Raw genomic sequence first — 20,736 nt, 5'->3', positions numbered from 1 at the left:
CTGTCGCTGTATATCGACAGTAGAGATCCACACTCTGTTCACTTTATGAGTAATTTTTTGACTATATGTTTGTTGTCTTTATGATACGCTGTATGACTTTTGATGTGCACTCGAAAATCATTATGCACAATAGATGTCACCATATAAAAATAAGATTTTGACATACCTTGGTGCGATTCTCCACAATTCTGTTTCCGAGAGTCTGGTGATTGCGAAGTAAGGGAGTGTATCAGCTTACAACAACCCATTCACTTGTATTTTTGTTTTCTAAGAAGCCCTCCTGGGCAGAATAGTGTTTGATCCAGGAACCCTGATTTCTAAATGTGAAAAAGACCAAGAATGATGTGGATAACCCACAAGAAGTGTATATATTCCACAACTAGTGGGTTGTCGCAACAATAGGTCCCTATTAGATAAATTAAGGAGCCTCTAACTATGTGTTTTTCACTAACACATCTCTCTATGTCTTTGTATAATTCCCTTGAGATCTAGGGGTTCACATACACTCAACTGAATTAAGTTATGTCAAAGACCTACCTGGGCAATTGTCTGGTAAATAGACCTTCACAGCAAGAGATGAGCAGAGCATTGCAGGTATCTCGCTGCCACAGTGTGCTTTGTTGTTATCCCTAATTGGGTGAAGAATACTCTCGTTACATCAAAAACATGGAGATGACTATGCGGGTAAAGTTAATCCTTCTGCACCCAAGGAAAGATGCCTTGCGTTGCTGAGGAAGATTCAGGAATTTCAGAAGGCAGTCTGCCTGTGGGTCTAAACAGTGGCATCCTTTTGGGCTTCTTGTCCTAGCATATTTTCCATATTCCTTCACATGAGGCAGTTGTTGGACTAATCACAGGGGTAAGGCAAGATAAAAATTGCCCCATCTGCAGCAGACTCTCTCAACTGGTGGTGGACACTGGTTATTCTCCTATGGGATTACCCTTGGAATCTCCTTTTGCCAATACATTGTAGTGACAAACGTGTCTATGTATGGATGGGATGAGCACATTAGTGACTTCGCTGAACAAGGTCTGTGGTTATCAATGGACTCTCTCTGTCATATCATCTTTCTCAAGTCAAGGGGGATTTGGTGAGTGACCTTTCAAGCATTCCTGCCAGCCCCACAGAAAAAGTCCATTCCTGTTCCAATGGACGATAAAACCAATATTGTATTTATTATTTTTATTTATGGAAATTATTGGAAAGTCAATGCATTTTTGGAACAAAAGTGTGTGGGAAGAGTAGGGAAAGGCATGGCAGAGGGTGCTCTGCTTGCGCCCGGGAAGGGAGAACCTCTTAGAAAAACGGTAAAGTTCAGTACAGAAGAGTATAGTGGAGGGGTGACAGACAAGGAGGCACAGAAGGAAGGTGGTGGAAAGAGTGGGAAAAGAGGAAATGAAGGGGAATGTCATACAGGGAGACTGCTGGTGGGAGAGAGTGGCAGATGTAACACTCCAGTAGGTGTTCCAGTGGAAAGTAATGTCAAAGGGAGAAGGGAAGGGATGCAAGGGGGCAGGTACTAATGAGCAGTCCCTCAGTAGGTCCCCAGTGGATAGGATGGTTGAGGTGGTTGAGAGGGAAGGTAATGGACAGCAAGATTAAAAAGTGGATAGCAGGGGTGGAACTGGGGAGGAGCCAATGGAGGGTGATTTGGAGTGGCGACTGGTCATTAAGTCGGCTAAGCCTGATAAAGACCTTGCTGCGTTAGCCCTTTTGTCATTTCAGAATCGGTAAAGAAAGGGATTGGTGAGGTGCAGTCTGTACAGGTGATAAGTGGAGGGAGATTGCTGGTAAAAGGTGTAGGTGAGGAAGCCAGGAATAATGCTTTGGATTTACCTAGCCTTGGGAAAGACCTTATACCTGTGACGGAACAGTATGGGGTTGCATGCAAAGGTGTGATATATGGAGTTTCTCTTAGTACACTTGATAAGGCTATATTGAGATCACTGCAAGAAATGGTAGTGTTGGAAGTGTGGCGGTTGCGCAGAAAAACATCTGATGGAGGCAATAGCTCTACGACTGTGGCACTGCGGTTTAAGGGGAGTGTAGTCCCAGAATGTGTGTATTTGGGGTATCAGCGCTGTTGGGTGAAGCAGAATGTCCCGGCGCCTCTTCAGTGTTATAAATGCCAAGATTATGGCCACGTGGCACGAACATGTAGGAAGGATAAGCGGTGTAGTAAATGTAGTGAGCCCCATGATATCAAGGAATGTCTGACTGAGGCTACGCCAAAGCGTTGTAATTGTGGTGGTGAACAGGTTGCTTCATTTAGAGGTTGCCTTAAGCAAGAAGAGGCCTGGAAAGTAATGCAAACAAAAGTGAGCCAAAAAATCAGCTATGCTGTGGCAGTTCAGAAAGTGAGAGAAGAGAGGAAGGAAGTGGTCAGAAGTCCTAGGGTCCCTGGGGACAGGTCAAGGTGGGGGGTCCGGCAGATTCATAGGAGTGGCGAGGTGCCTGCACAGGGGTTTAATGTCAGAATGGAGAACGTAGTATGTTTTATCATTGCAACCATAAACATTACGGCTGAGTGTCAGTCGAAATCTGACAGATTGCAGTCGTTAGTGAGGGCTGCAAAGATGTATCTGAAGATAGGGAAACTCACTGACAGGGATGTGCACAGAATGATGAGTGGAGGTGATGCTACCCGTGATAGTCCAGGGGTATGAATTTATGGCAGTGGAATGCCAGGAGATTATTGGCAAATGGGCAGGAGCTGAACAGAGTAAGTGAAAGAGGGTGATGTGGATATTGTGTTTATACAGGAGACATAGGGCCTCATCAGGAGTTGGGCGGTAGCCCTTAAATGCGGCGGTAACGCTATTATGAGTTGGGCTGAAAGTTTGGAGTTTTACCTCAAGCTTTTTGCTGGAGGTAAAAATCCTGCTTTCTTCCTGTTTTTCAGCGCTATTCCTGTGGTGCTAATAACGCCCGCAAACCCACTGGGGCCAATGGACCAATGGGAAATGGGAACTTAAAACCTTACTGCCACGCAGGATCATGCACAAATTGTGCTGGACCTAGTAGCAGTAACGCTATTTGCACTGGTAGTATCCTGGCTGTATTACCTCCGGGATACTGCTAAGGCTCTGATAGACCCCTTGGTTGAGAGGCCGGTCTCAACTTCCACTTTCCAGGGTATGTGTGGTATCAGAAGGATAGAGCAGTAGGTAGAGGGGGTGGTGTTGGTTGTTTTGGTTAACAGTGGTATTCAATGTTCAGTTGTTGCGTTTGATGGGGACATAGAACTTCTGGGTATAAAAATACCAGTGGGTAATGGAATGCTAGTTGGGCTCAACTTCTATAACCTGTGCAAACCGCTTGATATAGGGGCGTTACAGCACTAGGCCAAGATTATATTCTGTGTCGATTTCAGTAGGCATAATACCATATGGAATAGTCCTGTGACAGAAATGAATGGTGATAGACTTGAGGCGATGACAGAAGAGTGTGGGCTTGTATTGTTGAACTCTAAAGAATATATAAGGATGGACGTGACTACAGGCAAGGGGTCCTGCCTTGATTTGACATGGGTTTCGGTGAGTTTGGTGCCTAAGTGCGTGTGGAAGGGGAGGATGGATGGGGAGCGATCATGGATCTATAGCGCTGGAGGTAATCGTCAGGATGGTCATAGCGACCAGTTCTGCCCCCCAGGGTTGTAACATTAAAAAAATGGACTGGGCGAAATGTGATGCAAGGTGCACTGATTTGATCCTCGGCAGTGGAGAAGGTGGAGGGCAAAGTTCACAATTGCCCTCCACAATGGAAGAGTTGGATCAAGCATTAGCGCATGTGTTTCAGAGGGTAGTGGAGGAATTGGCTCTGGTCTCTGAGAAATAAGTTTATGAAACTAGAGGCCCCATGGTGGTCATCAGAATGTTCGGCGGCTGTAGGGGTTAGGAAGAGGAAAGGGCGGAAGGCCTTGTGTTCCAAGTGTGTGGAAGATGTGGTAGTGTATAAAAAGGCTAGGGCTTTTTCCCAACATGTAATCAGGTCACATAAAAGAGATTATTGGAGGGAATATTGCAGTACTCCTTCTGGGGATACTAGTATAGCGCAGGTATGGGCGAGATTTAAGCTAAGGTTGGGCGGGGCGAGACAGTTTTATCAGATCCCACTCTTTACTGTCGATGGGTGTGAATTGGTTAATTATTGTAGTAAAGCTCATACATCAGGGTCACATTTTGCGGGTGTGCATAGTACGTGTAATTATTCTCCGGCAGGTAGACAAGAGATGACACATTTCATGATAGCAAATGTGAGTGTGTTGGAGAATGTGGCAGTGTGGGTGCCCTGTATGGAAGTGCCTTTCTCTAAGTTGGAGTTACAGAGAGCCTTGAAGGCGGAGTAGGCACTCTAGCCCGGGAGAGGATGGTGTGCAATATGTCTTCCTGCAGAAGTTACCGGATAACTATTTGAAGGTAGTGTTGCGACTGTATAATTTGGTGTGGGCCGGTGGGACGATGCTGCTTGGGTGGAAGAGGGCTATCATCCTCCCTATTTTTAAACCAGAGAAACCAGTTGATTTGTGTGGGTCTTATCGAACCATAGCTCTGACATCTGTCCTATGCGAAATAATGGACAAAATGGTATGTAAAAGACTGTTATACTTTCTGGAGTCGGAGGGTAAACTGAGTGTTTTCCAGCATGATTTTGGAAACATAGGTCAGTTATGAATGATGTGATTGCTCGGACGCCGGACATTGAAGAGGCCTTGAGCTGCGGTGAAATGGTGGGATCAGTCTTCATAGACATGGAGAAGGTTTATGATATGGTGTGGAGAGGCGGTCTGCTCTACCCTTACGGGAGAAAGGTATCTAAGGGAAATTCTTTTGCTAGGTGAAGAACTTTTGGGAAAATAGCGTATTTCATGTGAAAGTGAGGGATACGTTATTCCAGGAATATCTGATGGAGAATAGGACTCCTCAGGGAAGTGTTATTAATCCTGTCCTCTTTAATATAGTAGTGGTTGGTCTTATAGGAAAGATCCAGGAGTGTGGATGTAAAGCCGGGTTCTGTGCAGATGATGGGGTGTTATAGGTGAGAAACAAGCGAGGTGGTAGTATTCAGGAGAAGTTGCAAATGACACTGGATGTCATGGAAGGATGGTGCACACAATGGGGTTTTATGATGTCTAGCTCCAAATCAGTTTGTATGCTGTTTCACAGACATAGAACAAGAGTAAACCTGGACTTTAGAATGTGTGGGATTGTGTTAGAACAAGTGATGGAATTTAAGTACCTAGGAGGGTCTCTGGATGAGCGTTTACATTGGAATACACAGGTGGCCAGGATGGTTGCGAAATGTAAAGCACGCCTTAATCTGCTACAGGTGATGTCGGGTCAGGAGTGGGGGGATGTCAAAAGAGCATGAGACTGCTGTATATTGGAATGGTTAGGAGTGTATTGGAATACAGGGTTCAACTGCAGCTTAGTTACAGCAAGACTCAGCTTTGTGAGCTGGATAGAGTTCAGGCAAGAGCATTGAGAAGTGTGACCGGCACAGTAAGGTCATCACCTACTGAAGCCATGCAGGTGTCAAGGGTTTTGTCCTTGGATCTGAGGAGGATGTAATTGTGTGTTAAATACTGGTTGAAATGCCACTCCTAGAGTGAGTGGCAACAAGTAAAAAAGTGCCTGGAGGTTAACTGGATGCATGTGTACAAAGGTGAAAGCTGGGAGAGAAGAGGGTGGACCTTTGAGTTTCATGCTGATATGTTAGTGAAGCGTCTGGGGTTGGATACAGATTGTGGAAAATGCTGATAGTGTTGTTTCCATATGGATGATGCACAAACCGATAATCTGTTTAGAGTTGATGAAGGTAGTGGTGAAAAAGAAGGGTGATTGAGGGGAAATAAAAAGATTGGCACTTGAGTATGTGGCGGTAAGGTAGGTGCACAAGTGTATACCGATGGATCCAGGGACCCCGACAAGAACAAAGTAGGTATGGCCTACTATTTTAAGAAAGAAGGAGGAGTTTAAAAAGGCAAGGTAATCAGAAAATGTTTCCATATGCATGGCAGAGTTGATTGCAGTGAATATGGCAGTGGTTAGAGCTATGGGAAACAGCTGGCAAAAGTAGTGGTACTTGTGGATCCGTTGAGTGAGTTACAAGCTATAAAGGAATGGAATGGCGATAGAAAAGACAACAATTTGTGTATTAGAAAGCAGCTTGAGAAATGCACAGTGGGTGGGTGGGGATTGAGTTGGCATGGATCCCCAGTCATTGCAGGATTTTAGAAAATTAGTTGGTGGACAGAGCTGCTTATGAGGCCACGACTAGGGAGGTAGTGGATAAAGAGATCCCTTTAAGTGTCTCTGTGGTCCAGGTGGTGAAAGACCGCGTTAAAGCAGAATGGCAATGCAGATGGAATATGAGAAGAGGGGGGGCACTTGTATGCAGTACAAAGGAAGGTTCAGTGTAAAAGATGTGGGGGGAATGCAGTGTTGGCATGCAGAGTAGAAACTATTCTGAATTGGCTAATTGTGGCTCATGCAATTTTAAAAAGGATGGAAGTTTAAGATGGGCAGAGCCACATCTGCGAATTGTGAGGCGTGCGGAAGCCCAGAAACGATGGATCACTATATGATAGGAAGCGAAAAGTTTAGACTGCAGAGGGAATTGCTAATAGCCAGAATGAGTAGCATCGGGGAGGCAGTGAAGTGTATAGTTGACATGCTTCACCTCAAACGGGGTCCGAGGATAAGCAGTGCAGGTTCCTCCTTCAATATGTTAGGGACACTGGGAAGTGGGAGGAGCTTTAGCAGATTTGCGTGACTGACATGGGTGACTAACGGCGAACTTCACCTCTCCAGATGAAAATCACTGGCTCCGGCCCTTGAGGAGCCATCCCAAGAAGAAGAAGAAAGCTGTCAGACTATACTGTAGTGATGATCCCTACAGTGTTAAAACAGGTATGCAGTTCTCTACAGCTTTGAGAACTGTCTGTCTTGGGTTGATAAAGCTATGTATAAGATAGCACTGTACTCCATACATTTGCTGGTGTTTCATATCATATAAGTTGAGCATTATGTTCCATAGGAAACCAGAAAAATGAATTGCCAACAACTTTTGACAGGTATGACGGATTTGGCTGAAATTTAGCAAACAAAATTGTAATCAAGCCCCCTTAACCACCCCCGAGGCCTTCCCCCTCAGACTGGAAATTTTGTGAAAGAACCATTAAAAGTTATTATGAAAGTTAAAAGACGCTGCTTTGGCCTAGTCTCCCATTAATGTTTCCAAGAAATGAAGTCCAATTTTTGCCCGCTGGGCGGAATTGGACCAGGTGCGAAACAACTTGGGCATGAAGCACTGACTTGATTTCTGGTAGAGGTGGGGGGTTATTGAGTCAAGTAGTTGTTAAAACATTTGACAGAGAAGGGGGTGCCCCCTTCCCCCAAAATAATTGGTATTTCTCCAATGGGGATTTTCATCAGACAGGCTGGCAAAAATAAAACACCAGCCATTTTTCCCCAGAATTTTATTGCTAATAACAATTGACTTGCTGGGTGGATTTGGATGAAATTCTCAAAACATGAAGTTTGTCAAGGGCCCCCCAAAACTGTTATTGGGAACAACACATTCTAAAATGAACAGGTTATTAAGCAAAAAAACACCAGTTTCACGGTTTTCAGCCCATTCTTTTTCCATAGAGGAAAAAGTGCAGTTTCTGAACAGCCGGAGCGTGAAAACTACTAGGCAGATTTGGCCCAAAGAAGAAACAACTTGGGCACAAAGCGCTGATTTAAATTTCTTGACTGGTTTGGGGTAATCCATCCAGTAGTTTTTCAAATATTTGATAGAGAAGGGGGTGCTCCCTGTTCCTTAAAACCTTTATATCGGTCTTGGTGCTTTGCAGCAGAGAGGGTGAGAGAGGCTAAAAAACTTTTTCAGGAAAGGTCTGGGGAAATTCAATCCAGTAGTTGTTAAAATATTGGACGGAGAAGGGGGGGGGGGGGCTTTCTCCCTAAATTATAGCTATACATGTGTCCCACAAAATCTTTTCAGAAATCAAAAAAACACTTTTTTTTTTGCACAATGCACAGATAACCGCAGTGATAATGGCTATAACTGGGGATAGCCAAAAAAGAAAACTGGAACAAAATGCCATTTGCAGATGGAAAAATGATGATCAGGCTAAAGGCGAGGAGGGCGAAAGAGGACACAATGGGAAATTAGGGATGCAAAGCAAGCGCAGTGGGCGTCCAAGTTCAGAGTATATGAAACTGGTGATAAAGTGGGGAAAATGCTAGTGTGGCTAGAAAGGAGAGTGGAGGAGGCTTCATGTGGGGAGGGTAGCCCTGCAAGGTGTAGCCAGATGGCTTAGGAATTTGCCAGACACTATCAAAGTTCATATGGTGAACTACATGGACCAGACAGAGAGGGAACTTTAGAGTATTTGGTGGAATGCGATTACCGCAATTGGGATATCGAGAGGAACTAGACAGGGAGATCTCTGTTGAGAAAATGCAAGCGGCTATGGGGCAAATGCAAGAAGTAAAGACCCTTCGGCCAAATGGGTTTTCAATGGGTGTTGGAAGAGATTGGGGAGGGGGAAACAAAACTGATGTTGGAACTGTTCCTAGAAAGCAGGGTTAAAGGGATACTGTCAGGAGATCTGAGAATGGCAAATATTGTGGTTGTACACAAGAAAGGGAAGCCAAAAGAAGTATGCTTCTCATACCGGCCGATATTATTGCTGAACGGAAAAACACAACTCGAAAGGGATGCCCGCTTGTCCCCCTTGTTGTTTCTCTTATCGATTTTGACTATTTTGCTGAGACATATAGGGCAGACAACAAATACAAGGGATTTGCATAGCCAGGGGGTTGGGAAGACTGCATATGCGGACATAAGCAGACAGCCTGTTATACATAGGGGACCCACAGAATGCGCGACGAAGAGCTATAGAAATGATACAGGAATTTGGGGAGCATAGTGGACTCAGGATTAACTGGAATAAATCGGTGCTCATACCAGTGCTGGATGAGGGAAATGCAGTTCTGGAAAACTGCCCTCTCCGGATTACTACCGATCCATTTACATATTTGGGGATTAAGATCCCTATAGAAGGACAGGGCTTCCTATAGAATAACTTGGAACCAGTAGTACAGAAATTAAAAAAGGACACTAAGCACTGGGCAACGTTGCCCTTGACCCTCATAGGGAGAACTAACCTATTCAAAATGATCACACTCCCCAAGTTATTGTATGTATTGCAGAATACGCTGATGCAAATTCCCAAATCAATATTTGATAAGATTGACTCAATACTATGGGGTATCCTTTGGGGGGAAAAGAGTTTGCGGATGGCATTAAAAAAACGGACCAATTCAGTTTGGCAGAGGGGACTTGGGGTTCCAGACATAACATGCATAAATACTACTCAGCATCACAGCTGGTCATAGCAAACAAGTGGAACCTTGGTGGGGTGAACTTGGCTCACACAAGATTAGAAATTACATTAATGGAAGCTAGATCCCCACTTCAAATACTGTATGGGAGCCCAAGGGGGACGGCGCTGCCACAGGTGCGGATGAGGATTATAGAGAGTAGAAGGGAAGTAATCAATGCACTGGGCTATAAGAGGGTCATCCCTAAATTTCCCTGCTATGGGAAAATCCAACAGTATCAGAAGTATATAAACTAGGTGGACAGTGGACGTGGACTGAGAACGGTATCACCAGGGTGGGAGATATTCTGAATATGACAGGACTTAAGACATTCCCAGATCTATGCACTCAGTATGGTTTGATGCCAAGACGCCAATACACTTATAGACGCTTACAGCATGCCATACAAATCCCACTTGGGATGGCGTGGGACATTCCGGAGCATACACCCCTGGAAGTAAATATGCTTAACAAAAAAATTGGATAGGAAAGCGATCACAGTTCTATACCAGGCGATTTGTTCTTTCACTGCCCTGAAGCTGGTCAAAGTTAGACGCAGGTGGGAACAGGACCTGCAGTTACTGGATGAGGAGGAATTTAGGGAGGCACACATGCTGGTGAGAGAGGCCAATATGTCCACAAAGCTACGATTGGTGCAGCTTAAGAAATTCCACAGGGTTTAGTATTCCAGGGTAGAACTGTACAAAATGAGCTAAGCAGAGGAGAATGTGTTTCTGAAGTGCAGAAGGGAAGTGGGGTCGTTCTACCACCAATTGTTTCACAAAAACCAGAGCATACTGGGAAAGAATCTTGACGGTTCTGACCAGGGTGGTGGGGGAGGAGATACCAAGGTGCCCCAAAGTCACCCTCCTTCATGTTCTTGGGGAAGCGGTGAGCTCGGGAGGTGACAAGAACCTCGTCCACATGGGACTGGTGGAGGCAAAAAGAGACCTGGTGACCAAATGATGGGTCGCAGAGGTGCCGACAGTGGCCAAATGGAAAGAGAGGAGGGTCCACTTACTGGTAGAATGGGGGAGGCAAGAGAGTCCCATGAGATGGGGACCACACACGGCGCATATCAGCAAAAGGAGGGTCAGGGGTCAGACCTGGGGGTAAATTTGGAAGGAAATGGGAGATGGGAAAAGGGGAAGGGGATGTGGAGCGAATGTTCATTCTGTCAATGGCCTATTAATCTACATGTTGTTATGATTTTTTCAACAACAAAAAAACAATAAAAATGTGTTATAAAAAAGAAATATCTGCTGATTTTGGGTGCTGTGAGGCACACTTTCTTCTCAGAGCTTATACATGGAAAGTAATTAGAAGGAATTCTGTTCCACCACCGTTAGAACACCGGAACGTGTCTAACAAAGTAATGCAACTAATTATTAACTTAATGCTGGGCCTGGAAACAAGTAATCAAAGAGCTGAGGAGCTGCCTCCTGAGGCTCAAACAATGAAATGCAGGTAAAGGATGCAAACAGTGCTCTGCATTTCTTTCACTTTACATTGAGTCAACATTCTAAACCCTGCCCTCCATCTTGGCTTGAGAAGGCGCTAACTTGCTTGAAACTTACAATTAAATAGCAAATATTCAAGCACACACATTTCACAAACACCCACACCTCCTATAACTTCCAGGCATTCAGACTCCCACTTTAGCCCTAGTAAAGACTTTTAGTCCCGTCGAAGCCAACAGTATTTTATTTTATATGGGGTCCTTGATGTGCATTAACCATGGACCGAGCTGAGCCGCAGTCATACTTAAAGATTAGGGTGGTGTTATGGAAAGACATTATATTGGCTAGCATGCATAAAAGTGTCACATTTCTCCTCGAGCATAGCCTGCTATTGCTACAGTAAAGGTTCCTTCATTACTCATGGAGCCGCACGCAGCGGTCTAGTTGTTTACAAGATGGCCACCACGTGCATTCTCTTCCTGCAACACGACCAGGATATCTTCCACACTGATCTGGAGCGTGGTATGTCACTGTTAGACACGTGTTCCTCTTTGCCATTTCTTCTGTGTCCCTATTTATGTTTCTAGTTTCTTGCTGCTGTTACTTCCCTGTCCCTCCTTGTCTTCCCTTTCTTGCCAGCTTCCCTCCATACCACACTTGATCTGCTGGTCATCCTGCCTTCTGCTGTGCTGTTCAGCTGTTCTACTGGATACCACTCGTCGTCAGTTAGGAAGTTTTTCCTCAGAGTCGGTCTTCCATTAAAGAGACATCTCATTGCCTGCGTTATTCCATACACAGAGCACAGGGATCAACCTTACCTCTTCAAATCAAACCGGTGCCTGAAAAAGTCAGAACGTTTTGCTTCTGACAGCAAGAACCAGTAAGGCAGCTTGCATGTTAGGTCAGGCTCTGTCCAGGGCATAGATCTACACAGTTACCGGCTCAGCATCATCATTGAAGGTGGGTTATACTGCTTGTGTACCAGAATACAGCATCACATGGGCGCTAGTTGTTGAGTCAAATACAGTTACGTGTGTTGGAGAGCTTTGCCAGAGAGGCGGTCTATATCACGTGGGTGGGCCGGCCAGAATTGCACAAGTCCCGAACAATGCTATAGAACCATGCCCTCCAAGGTTGAAAACTAACTAAGTGTATCATGTTAACTTACTGTATAAGGCTTACTGTGTATAACCCTAAAAAATCCCATAGGTGTCTATGCTCAGAGGCCACAATTGTGGGACTGGGATACTATGCTGGTGTCTCAACCAATTTCTGTACAACTGTATGTAAATTACCCTTATCACTTCATTTGCTGCCTGGTTTCCTAATTGGATAATTTGGTGAAAGCCTGCATGATTGAAAAGTCCCCTACCAGGGAAAACAGCCCCCAACATTATGCACCATTGTGTAGCACATAGTTGACCCACAGCACCTTACATTAACTGCCCCTCATTTGAATGGTGAACAAATGACAGGTTTCCAGGTGTGGCCAACTCCAATATTAATCTATTCAAATGTGGTTTGATGGAAAGTTTAAGTAGGATGAGCATTTTAATGTCACAGGATCCTCGTTACAACTTTGACAGGTTAATAGCTGCACAGATACTTGTGGTAGGCCATGAGGGAGAACGATGCATAACAGGGATTTATCCCACAAATAGGGCGACCGGGCTGGAAAGTTATCACTGCGTGGTGAGGTAGATTTGGATGGGCATTTAGTCCTGTTAATAGGCTGGAGGTGAGTGACAACTTGATGATCTCCTTCAAATCACGTTACATCTTCTGTCAAAAGGAGCTGAAAGAGTGTGCGCTGCAGAGAGCATCATGGGCTGTTCAGTCGGGGGGAACGAAAATGAGTCTGGAGGATAGCCGTTAATATACATGCAAGGCAAGCACAAACACCCTGAAAGAAATCTCAAGCTTCCTAGTATGATGTATGGTAACTTCAAACTCACTCCAGCTCAGGACTTGGCATCTTGGCACTCACCATTTTGGGCGAAAGTAAAATGGTCACATTTATTTTGCTGCAAAAAGGTAGATAGTAGTTTAGAACTAGGTATACAGCAGGGAGTATTAGGGGGTAGGTGAGGGCGCTCTGGGCAGGGGCGAGTTCTTCCCCCACATTTTGAGGTAAACAAATAATGTAAAATAATTCTACCTTTTTACTTTCAAGCAAAAAAATGCATTGTTCCAACAGAAAGCCAAGATCTCTGTCATAGAGCACACGTTGTGGCAACCTAGGTGGATATAGAGACATGTGGCTAAAGGGAAACAGGAGTATGATAAACATGAACCAACAACTGAAAAGATACAAGTGGGTACAGAGGGAGGATGTATCTTTGTGATAGTCGGGTGCGTGTGTGATCACTAGTAGTAGATCAAACAAATGTTGATACAGAAACAAGGAAATAAAAACCTGACCATAATGCTGACCAATTTTCAGTGAGGGCAAGTTCGAGGTGCTTTGATATGGGGCTGCTAGAATTGGTTACCCTATGGTTTTGTTATTGACCAGAGATGTGCTGAAATGACCCTTCCGGTAAACCAGGAGTATAATCGCGAGGTACCACTAACTGACAGAGTTGATAGTTCAGGGGCAACGGGAGGCCGGGGAGGATAGCTCGGGCCAACGTGCTTGCCTAGGAAGCAAGACGACAAGGAGCAACACAGGTTTGATCCCCAAGTCCGCGCTTAGAAATCTCTTGCCCTCATTATGACCCTGGTGTTAAGGGATTACCGGTACCGGTAAGGGCACCGGTACCGGTAGTCCCTTAATGCATTATTACAAGGTCCCTTTGCAGGTCTCGACTTTAACGGCTGGTCTGTACCAGCCGTTAAGGTAGGTACCCGCAAAGGGACCTTCAAGCTGATTACGGTACTGCATTTTGCGGTACCGTAATTACCGCCTTCCCCATGCCCATTGAACCCTATGGGGCAAAAATGTGAATAGGGAAGGGCCAATGGTAAATGGGGAATTACTGCCCGCCAACCATGAAATGAGGTGGTAATTCCCCATTTCACCATGGCAGATTCGGTAAGTTACCAGCGTTAACCATGGCGCTAGTAGCGCCATTGGTTAACACCAGGGTCCTAATGAGGGCATCTGAGGATTAAGCGCGTTATAAATAACTTATCATATCAAATTACAGGGACACAAACTAAGAGTTGCTGTCTAGAAGGTTTAGAATTAATCTTAACCTCTGGCATCACTCTGGGCAACCTCCAGACCATCGTTCTTCAGCATGCCAAGCCATTACAGAAAGGGCAAATTAGGCTTGGTCCCACCCCAAAATCCAGCCCGATCTTCTCTATCACATACCTTCTGCATGAGGCCACAAGCAACCTCAGACATGTTGCAGCCTTATTGAGTGTCATCTGTAGGTGAGCTTGGGTCTCTAGGCCCAGCAGGCATGGGACCCACATCTGGGCATATACCCGTCCAGCTCAGAATGACTTGGACACAAGACAAGAGGTGACGGCTGGAAGGCTTATGCTTAATCTTAACCTCTGGCACCGCTCTGGGCAACTCTCCAGACCATCGTTCTTCAGCCTGCCAAGCCATTACAGAAAATTGTTTGTTTAAGGTGAATTTACAGAACACAAATGGGAAATGGGCAAGCGGAAGAAGGGATCATTTTGTACGCCCCCCACAGTCATATTTCCTTGGCAACTTGCTGAGCAATGAGATTGCATGATCAATGTTAGGTGAGGTGAGTTAAAATATGGTACACTAATTAGGAGTAGGTAATGGTAGTAGAATATAGTGCAGTATTTCGGAGCAGGCAATGATATGTACCCATCTGCAGTAATAAAATAGACCGAACTCTCTATGCAGGCATGCCCCATCTGCAGCTCCATAACTGGTTTGAAGGATTGCTATAGTCATGTGGCCAGGATAGCGGCTGTCTGGATGCTATCAGCGCAGAACTACAAATGAAAGGGAAGCTCTTCTTGGGAAAGTGTTGATGTTCACAGGGTCATTTTAGGTTGATATCAAACTGTGGTGGGCTGACGACAAGTACTTTTTATTTATTTTGTTAGGGTGCTAGAAGGACACTATTAAAATATATTTGCCTTGCCTTGCAGTCTGATCCCAAGCGTCTGAAGAAGTATATCCCTAAAGCCCTGAAGTTATTAAAGCCTGAGGATCGAGTTCTCTTTATTGGAACATCCAATAAGCCATTCGCTGCGGATGTGAAAACATTCTGCAAAGCTTATGAGAAGATCATACTTGTCCCACGACCAGATTATGCCTCCAGATTTGGTGAGTCAGAATCAGAAAAATAAGTTGACCGTATGGAAGATCAGATCAATTTTTAAGAGATGGGTGGATGATACAGAACAGTAGTGGGGGTGGTTTTTCTATGGGGGCACACATAGAACTGAGGTTAACGCATAAGACTAGGTTTTCATTGTTAGAATGTCTGTGTCTAATAACCATCTCCTGTTCACAGTGTTGTGGAAGCATCTTATTAAGAAAAATGGTGGGACCATCTCCAACAAGCTGGATCCCAGCAATTTGGCTAAGATCTCGGATGGGTACAGCCCAGCCATGATATCGCAAGTGGTGAAATCAGTGTTGTCTGATCAGCGCATGGCTAAGATGGACAAGAAGCCTCTGTTCACTGGAGAATTTCTGATGCCGCTCGCTAGAGCTGACCCCATCTTCAGGGAGGAAGAGGAGGCTTTTAAGGTAAAAGACTGTAGCACCCTTCATCTTCCATCCTCCTTTTCTCCGCCCTCTCCCATGAATTGATCTGTGGGGCTGCGTGGGCTGTAACATAGTTAATGGAAAGGGTTTGTATGAAGCAACACATTCTGTTCCCACTGTTCAATATCAAGATTAGGGTGTTAAATTCTTGCTTAAATGCTGCCAACAGAGTCCTTCAGCAAAGAATGCTTCAGTTATGGCTTAAAGCGCTCTATAGATGTAATAAATAAATAAATAAGTATTAGGCTGCGAGCAGTAATGCACAATTCACTGTTAATGAGAGAACCAGCCTGCTTTCAAGTCCTTCATATAACTCAAAGGTGACAGAGTGGCTTATGTCCACTAATAAATCTTTCAGTTTGCCCTTTGATTTATATTAGCTATTTATAATCTCATTCACCATTATCCAAATATTAGAACTTGAAAAAGAGGTGGGCCATCCACGCTTTAAATATTAAGGGCCTCATCATGAGTTGGGCAGTATCCCAGCGCTAATTGCGCTAGGATACAGCCCAACGCTATTAGCATTACCGCAAATCAGTCTGGTGCAATTTGTGCCAGATCCCGAGTTGCAGTGGGCAGGTAAATCCCCATTCCCATTGCGTCCATTGGACCAAATGGGGCTTCTTAGCGCTATTAGCGCAGACAATTGGCGGAAAATGGTGATTCTTACCTCCAGCAAAAAACTGGTGGTAAAAATCCCATTCTCTGCCCAACTTGTGATAATGCCCTAAGGGCCTGATCATAAGTTGGGGGGTATGCCGGCAGTGTTAACGCTTAGATACCGCCCAATGTTGAATGCGTTAGCACCACCTGGTCCAGCGCTATTAGCGCCGGAACATGGGTTGGGCGATAACGGGAAATCCCCATTCCCCATTGGGTCCTTTGGACCCAATGGGACATTTCTGGCACAATTACTGCAGGCTAATACCGCCGGCGGTAATTGTGCTGAAAACGGGGCGAAAAGCTGGAGTTAACACAGCCCATTTAGCGCCCAACTCGTGATCAGGCCAGCCCTCAAATGCAGCGGTATTAGCATTACCGCCGCATTTAAGGGTTAGTGTCCAACTCGTGATCAGGCCCTAAGTCTTTTAATGGGAAAACACCAATAATTCCACTACTTCAACACATTTGTTTATTTTCAATGCTTTTCTTTGGGGTCCTTGATTATTTGTTTTGTAGACTTTTACAGTTGTTTCAGATACGCTTTATTCAAGGTTCTTGAGTATTATCTATGTTTTCAATCAGTTACTCAAAGTTTATTTCGGGAAAAGAATAACTTTCCATACAAACATTACAATCATAAAGCACAATTCATACATGGTACAAAATAAACAACATATAATAAAATAGATACATCGCTATAAAATGAATCTGAATACTTTTTTTTAACTTCTTCGGAAATGCAGCTAGCAGGCTTCTTAGCAAATTCAGAAGAATACAGACTTGGTTAAAAGCATTAACGTGTCAGTAAAGGTTTTCTTTTATGCAAGGCCTGCTTCAAATAGATTAAAAGCAAGCGCCCATCCTACCTTGGAGAGTCAGCCCATAAAAGATAAATGAGTGCAGGGCGATAGTGGGTTATACCTGTTTTTCGCAGAATTGGTCTCAAGGTCGCTGTTCTAATCTTTCTGTAGGCAGGGCAAAAAAACTGAAAGTGAGCCCTATCTTCTAACGGTGCTTGGCACATCAAACAACATTGATCCATAATAACATTGTTACCTAGCCATAGTGCTGCTGTTGCTCTAAGGGCAGGGCTTTAAGTGGCGTAAGAAATTGAGGGGGACACATTTGGGGCGTGACTTTGATGATGGGCGTGGCCTGAAAAGTACACAAACCATAGTAAGGTACTCAAACAAATGTATAAATGTTTGTAAGCATGTATATATTTGTATACGTACCTTACTATGGTTGGTGTACTTTGCAAGCCATCTTTTATAAATGTAGAACTATGTTGCATATTTCTATGTAAGGCAGCCATTAAAATGGCAAAAAGAACCAATTCTGGCAGAGAAGATGGAGAGCATCAAATTCAATGGGAGTAATATTTACATTATTTACAAGAACAGAAGAGCACTTTGAATAAGAAAAAAGGTATTGGCACCGACAATTGGTGCAATCCGATGAAACAGGCCTTTAGTGAAAACACCAAAAATATTAGGAACTGCATCTCTTCCCTCTATACCCAAAGTGTGCCCTCTGAGGGCTCTCTCAAAACTCACAATTCTCCTTATGTTAAAATTAGGAACAATGAGGGGACTGATCGAATAGCTAATATACAGATTCAGAACATGAGCTACCACATGAATATGGTTGCTGTGGATATTTGAAAAATATAGTTTGTAGCCTGAACCCTACAATCTGTGAATTGCAAGGATCTCCATTGCAGATTGTTATATTTTGTACTTATGCTCTGGCTCCTTTTATTGCCAGGATTATTAATAGCTCACCAGGTTAAAGGACCAGGTATCGTGTTCCGATCTGACCGCTCATTGGATCTCGTCCTTTCTGATGCATCGTACTGGCAGAGTGGCAGTGGCTGAAGCTAGCTCAGTACCCACAATTCAAACCTGGGGGGTCCCACAGGGCTCTTGCATCGCCCCAACACTTTTCAGCATCTTCATCAGTCACCTGGTCAGTCTTCTGGACCACCTGGGTGTGCAGTATACTAATTATGCTGATGACATCCAGGTTGTCCTTGAGCTCTCTGACAACCACACTCAGGACTCTATGTCCCTTAATGTGGTATATGATGCTATACAGACCTGGATGGCTGATAATTCTTTAGCCCTTAACCAAGACAAGACGGAACTGCCGATTGTAGCCTCTGGCAAGAGCCTGAAGAAACTCAATCCTGCCTATAGCAACTTAAATATTTTAGGTAACATCATTAACGTCTCCTCTAGTGTGAAGACACTCAGCATCCTGCTAGATGCCGAACTTACAATGAAACATCAGGTTTCACATGTCCACTCCTCATGCAGATTAACTACAAAGCTATTGAGTCACATACGCCCCCTCATCTCAGCCAGCAACTGTGCAGTTTTAGCTACTGCACAAGTAAATTCGAGGCTTGACTATTGCAACAGTCTGCTGGCCGGGATTTCGCAAGCTAATGTACGTTTGCTTCAGGTCTCACAGAACTGTGCGGTTCGCGCTATCTTTGCCTTGTCTAGGCTGTATCATGTCTCTGATGGCCGGAGGGTACTTCATTGGCTTCCAATTGGGCATTGTATCACTCACAAAATGTTGAACCTTTCCTATAAATGCTGGAACAGCACAAGTCCAAAATATCTAAAAGAACAGATTAAGTGCAAAAAAAACAGGAAGCCAATTGGACTGTGACGATGCCTCTAGATTGTCCCATCTAAGATACAAGCTCATAAGGTTTGGCGGGACAGCCTTTGATGTTCAAGCCCTTCTGGCTTGGAATGTCAGGATCCATAAGATCAGCAGACACTCTTGATGTATTCAAGAAACGGGTGAAGCATCACCTGTTCAACCTCAAACCAAGGTGCTAGCATGATTCCTCCCCCCATGATTCTGACCCTGATATGTTCTGTTTGTCTTTTGTCTTCATGTTTCATGTGCACTGTGAGGCCTATGGTCATGTGGCGCTTAGTAAAAACATAATAATAATAATAATAATATCACTCTTCTAACATCCCTGACTCACTAAAACAGGTTTGGGTCACACCATTGCTTAAAACACTCTGCTGACTCCAGAAGATCTACAGAATTATTGACCTATCTTTAATGTACTGTTCCTTTTGAAAGTGTTTCATAAGGCCATCAGCATGCAATTGCAAGACCATTTAAAAAGCAATATTGTTGCTAGGAGACATGCAGTCTAGATTCAGGACCTATCACGGCACTGAAATGGCACTAATATGGCACTAATGTATGTTAAAGATTGCGGATGATGGGCAAATGGCCATGCTGATGCTTCTGGACTTGTTGGCAGCATTTGAAACTCTTGATCAGTCCATTGTGTTGAACCATTTAAGAGCGGTAACTACACTATTGGAAACGGCAGTGTATTGTTTATATCAAAAAGAACATCGGAGCAAAAGTGAGGCAATGTCTTTCAGATCAAGAGGTGTTAATATGTGGAGTACCAGGGGATGTGTACATCGCCTCTGCCTCTATTAAACCCCTAAATGATCTTCTGCTTAAAAGGTGTGTTTCTTTTCAGAATTACACTGATGATACCCAGATAGTCCTTTTTCTATATGAATCATATGCTGACAGGACTACATTTATTAGGGACATGTTTCAGGATAGTACAGGATGGATGTCAACAAATTGGCTCTGTCTCAATCCGTCCAAAACAGAAATCCTGTTAATCCCTCCATCTCAGGTTATATGTAAAGAGCTTCCCTGATTGGATGTTTTTGAAGACACTGACTGTTGTGAGCGGTCAGAAATGAGAGGCCGACTTACACTGTTTTCAAAATCAGACATTTTATTAACTCAAAAGGATTGGATAAAAGCCTTTCTATCCTAAAGAGAGTTTCCCTACCTAGGAAGCTAAAGCTAAAGATCAGTCTGAGTCTTGTCATCAAAATTATAAAAACAGTCCCTGTGTCCAAACTATATCTGACTCTCACACTTAAACAAACAATCAAAAGGTACAAGGTAAATGTTCTCAATTTTACTTAATAAAAAGTGCATAGAAAAAGTCTGATTCAACAAATAATCCTTTAATCCAGGAGGGGGTTCCTTCCCCTGGATTCTATCAAGTGGGATAATCAAAGTATTCTCTAAAGCCTGTATTCTTAAGAGTAGTTGAAAAGTCTCTTTCATAAAGAACTTTGTTAAGGATGGCAAACATTGTCCTTTTTCAAACAATGAATAATCAGAAATAGCAGAAATATATTTTCCCATAACATTGAGCAAAAGAAAGTATTTTCAACTTTACTTGAGGATGACAAACAGTGTCTTTTGTCAAACAGCAATTCCTTAGGAATGGTAGAAATGTCTTTTCCCACAACGTTGTTTGGTGGATAAAAAAAGAAGTATTTTCAAATTTAACTAATGGAAACAATTGTCTATTTTTCATACCTACTTCAAAATTGGCAGGATGGCAAAATGTCTCTTTCACATTACTTTTCCAAAGATGGTTTACTGGTATACTCCACTGCCAGGAATATGACCTTTGGCTCTTTAGAT

At 43.9% G+C, this 20,736-nt stretch overlaps 1 protein-coding gene across 1 annotated transcript in view; it reads left to right on the top strand.

Annotated features, from left to right (window-relative positions):
- Window positions 1-20,736, top strand: part of IQCA1L (IQ motif containing with AAA domain 1 like) — a 1,109,403-nt gene that overhangs the window by 1,062,166 nt on the left and 26,501 nt on the right. The window contains exons 17-18 of the mRNA XM_069646014.1: window positions 14,940-15,117; window positions 15,308-15,546. Coding sequence (XP_069502115.1) covers window positions 14,940-15,117; window positions 15,308-15,546 — 417 coding nt within the window. The remainder of the gene's footprint in view (window positions 1-14,939; window positions 15,118-15,307; window positions 15,547-20,736) is intronic.

The sequence above is a fragment of the Ambystoma mexicanum genome, chromosome 2p (assembly GCF_040938575.1).
Source record: "Ambystoma mexicanum isolate Mex_15411 chromosome 2p, UKY_AmexF1_1, whole genome shotgun sequence".
Classification (NCBI taxonomy): Eukaryota; Metazoa; Chordata; class Amphibia; order Caudata; family Ambystomatidae; genus Ambystoma; species Ambystoma mexicanum.
The sequence above is the reverse complement of the archived record's forward strand: the minus strand, read 5'-3'. Positions and strand labels throughout refer to the sequence as shown.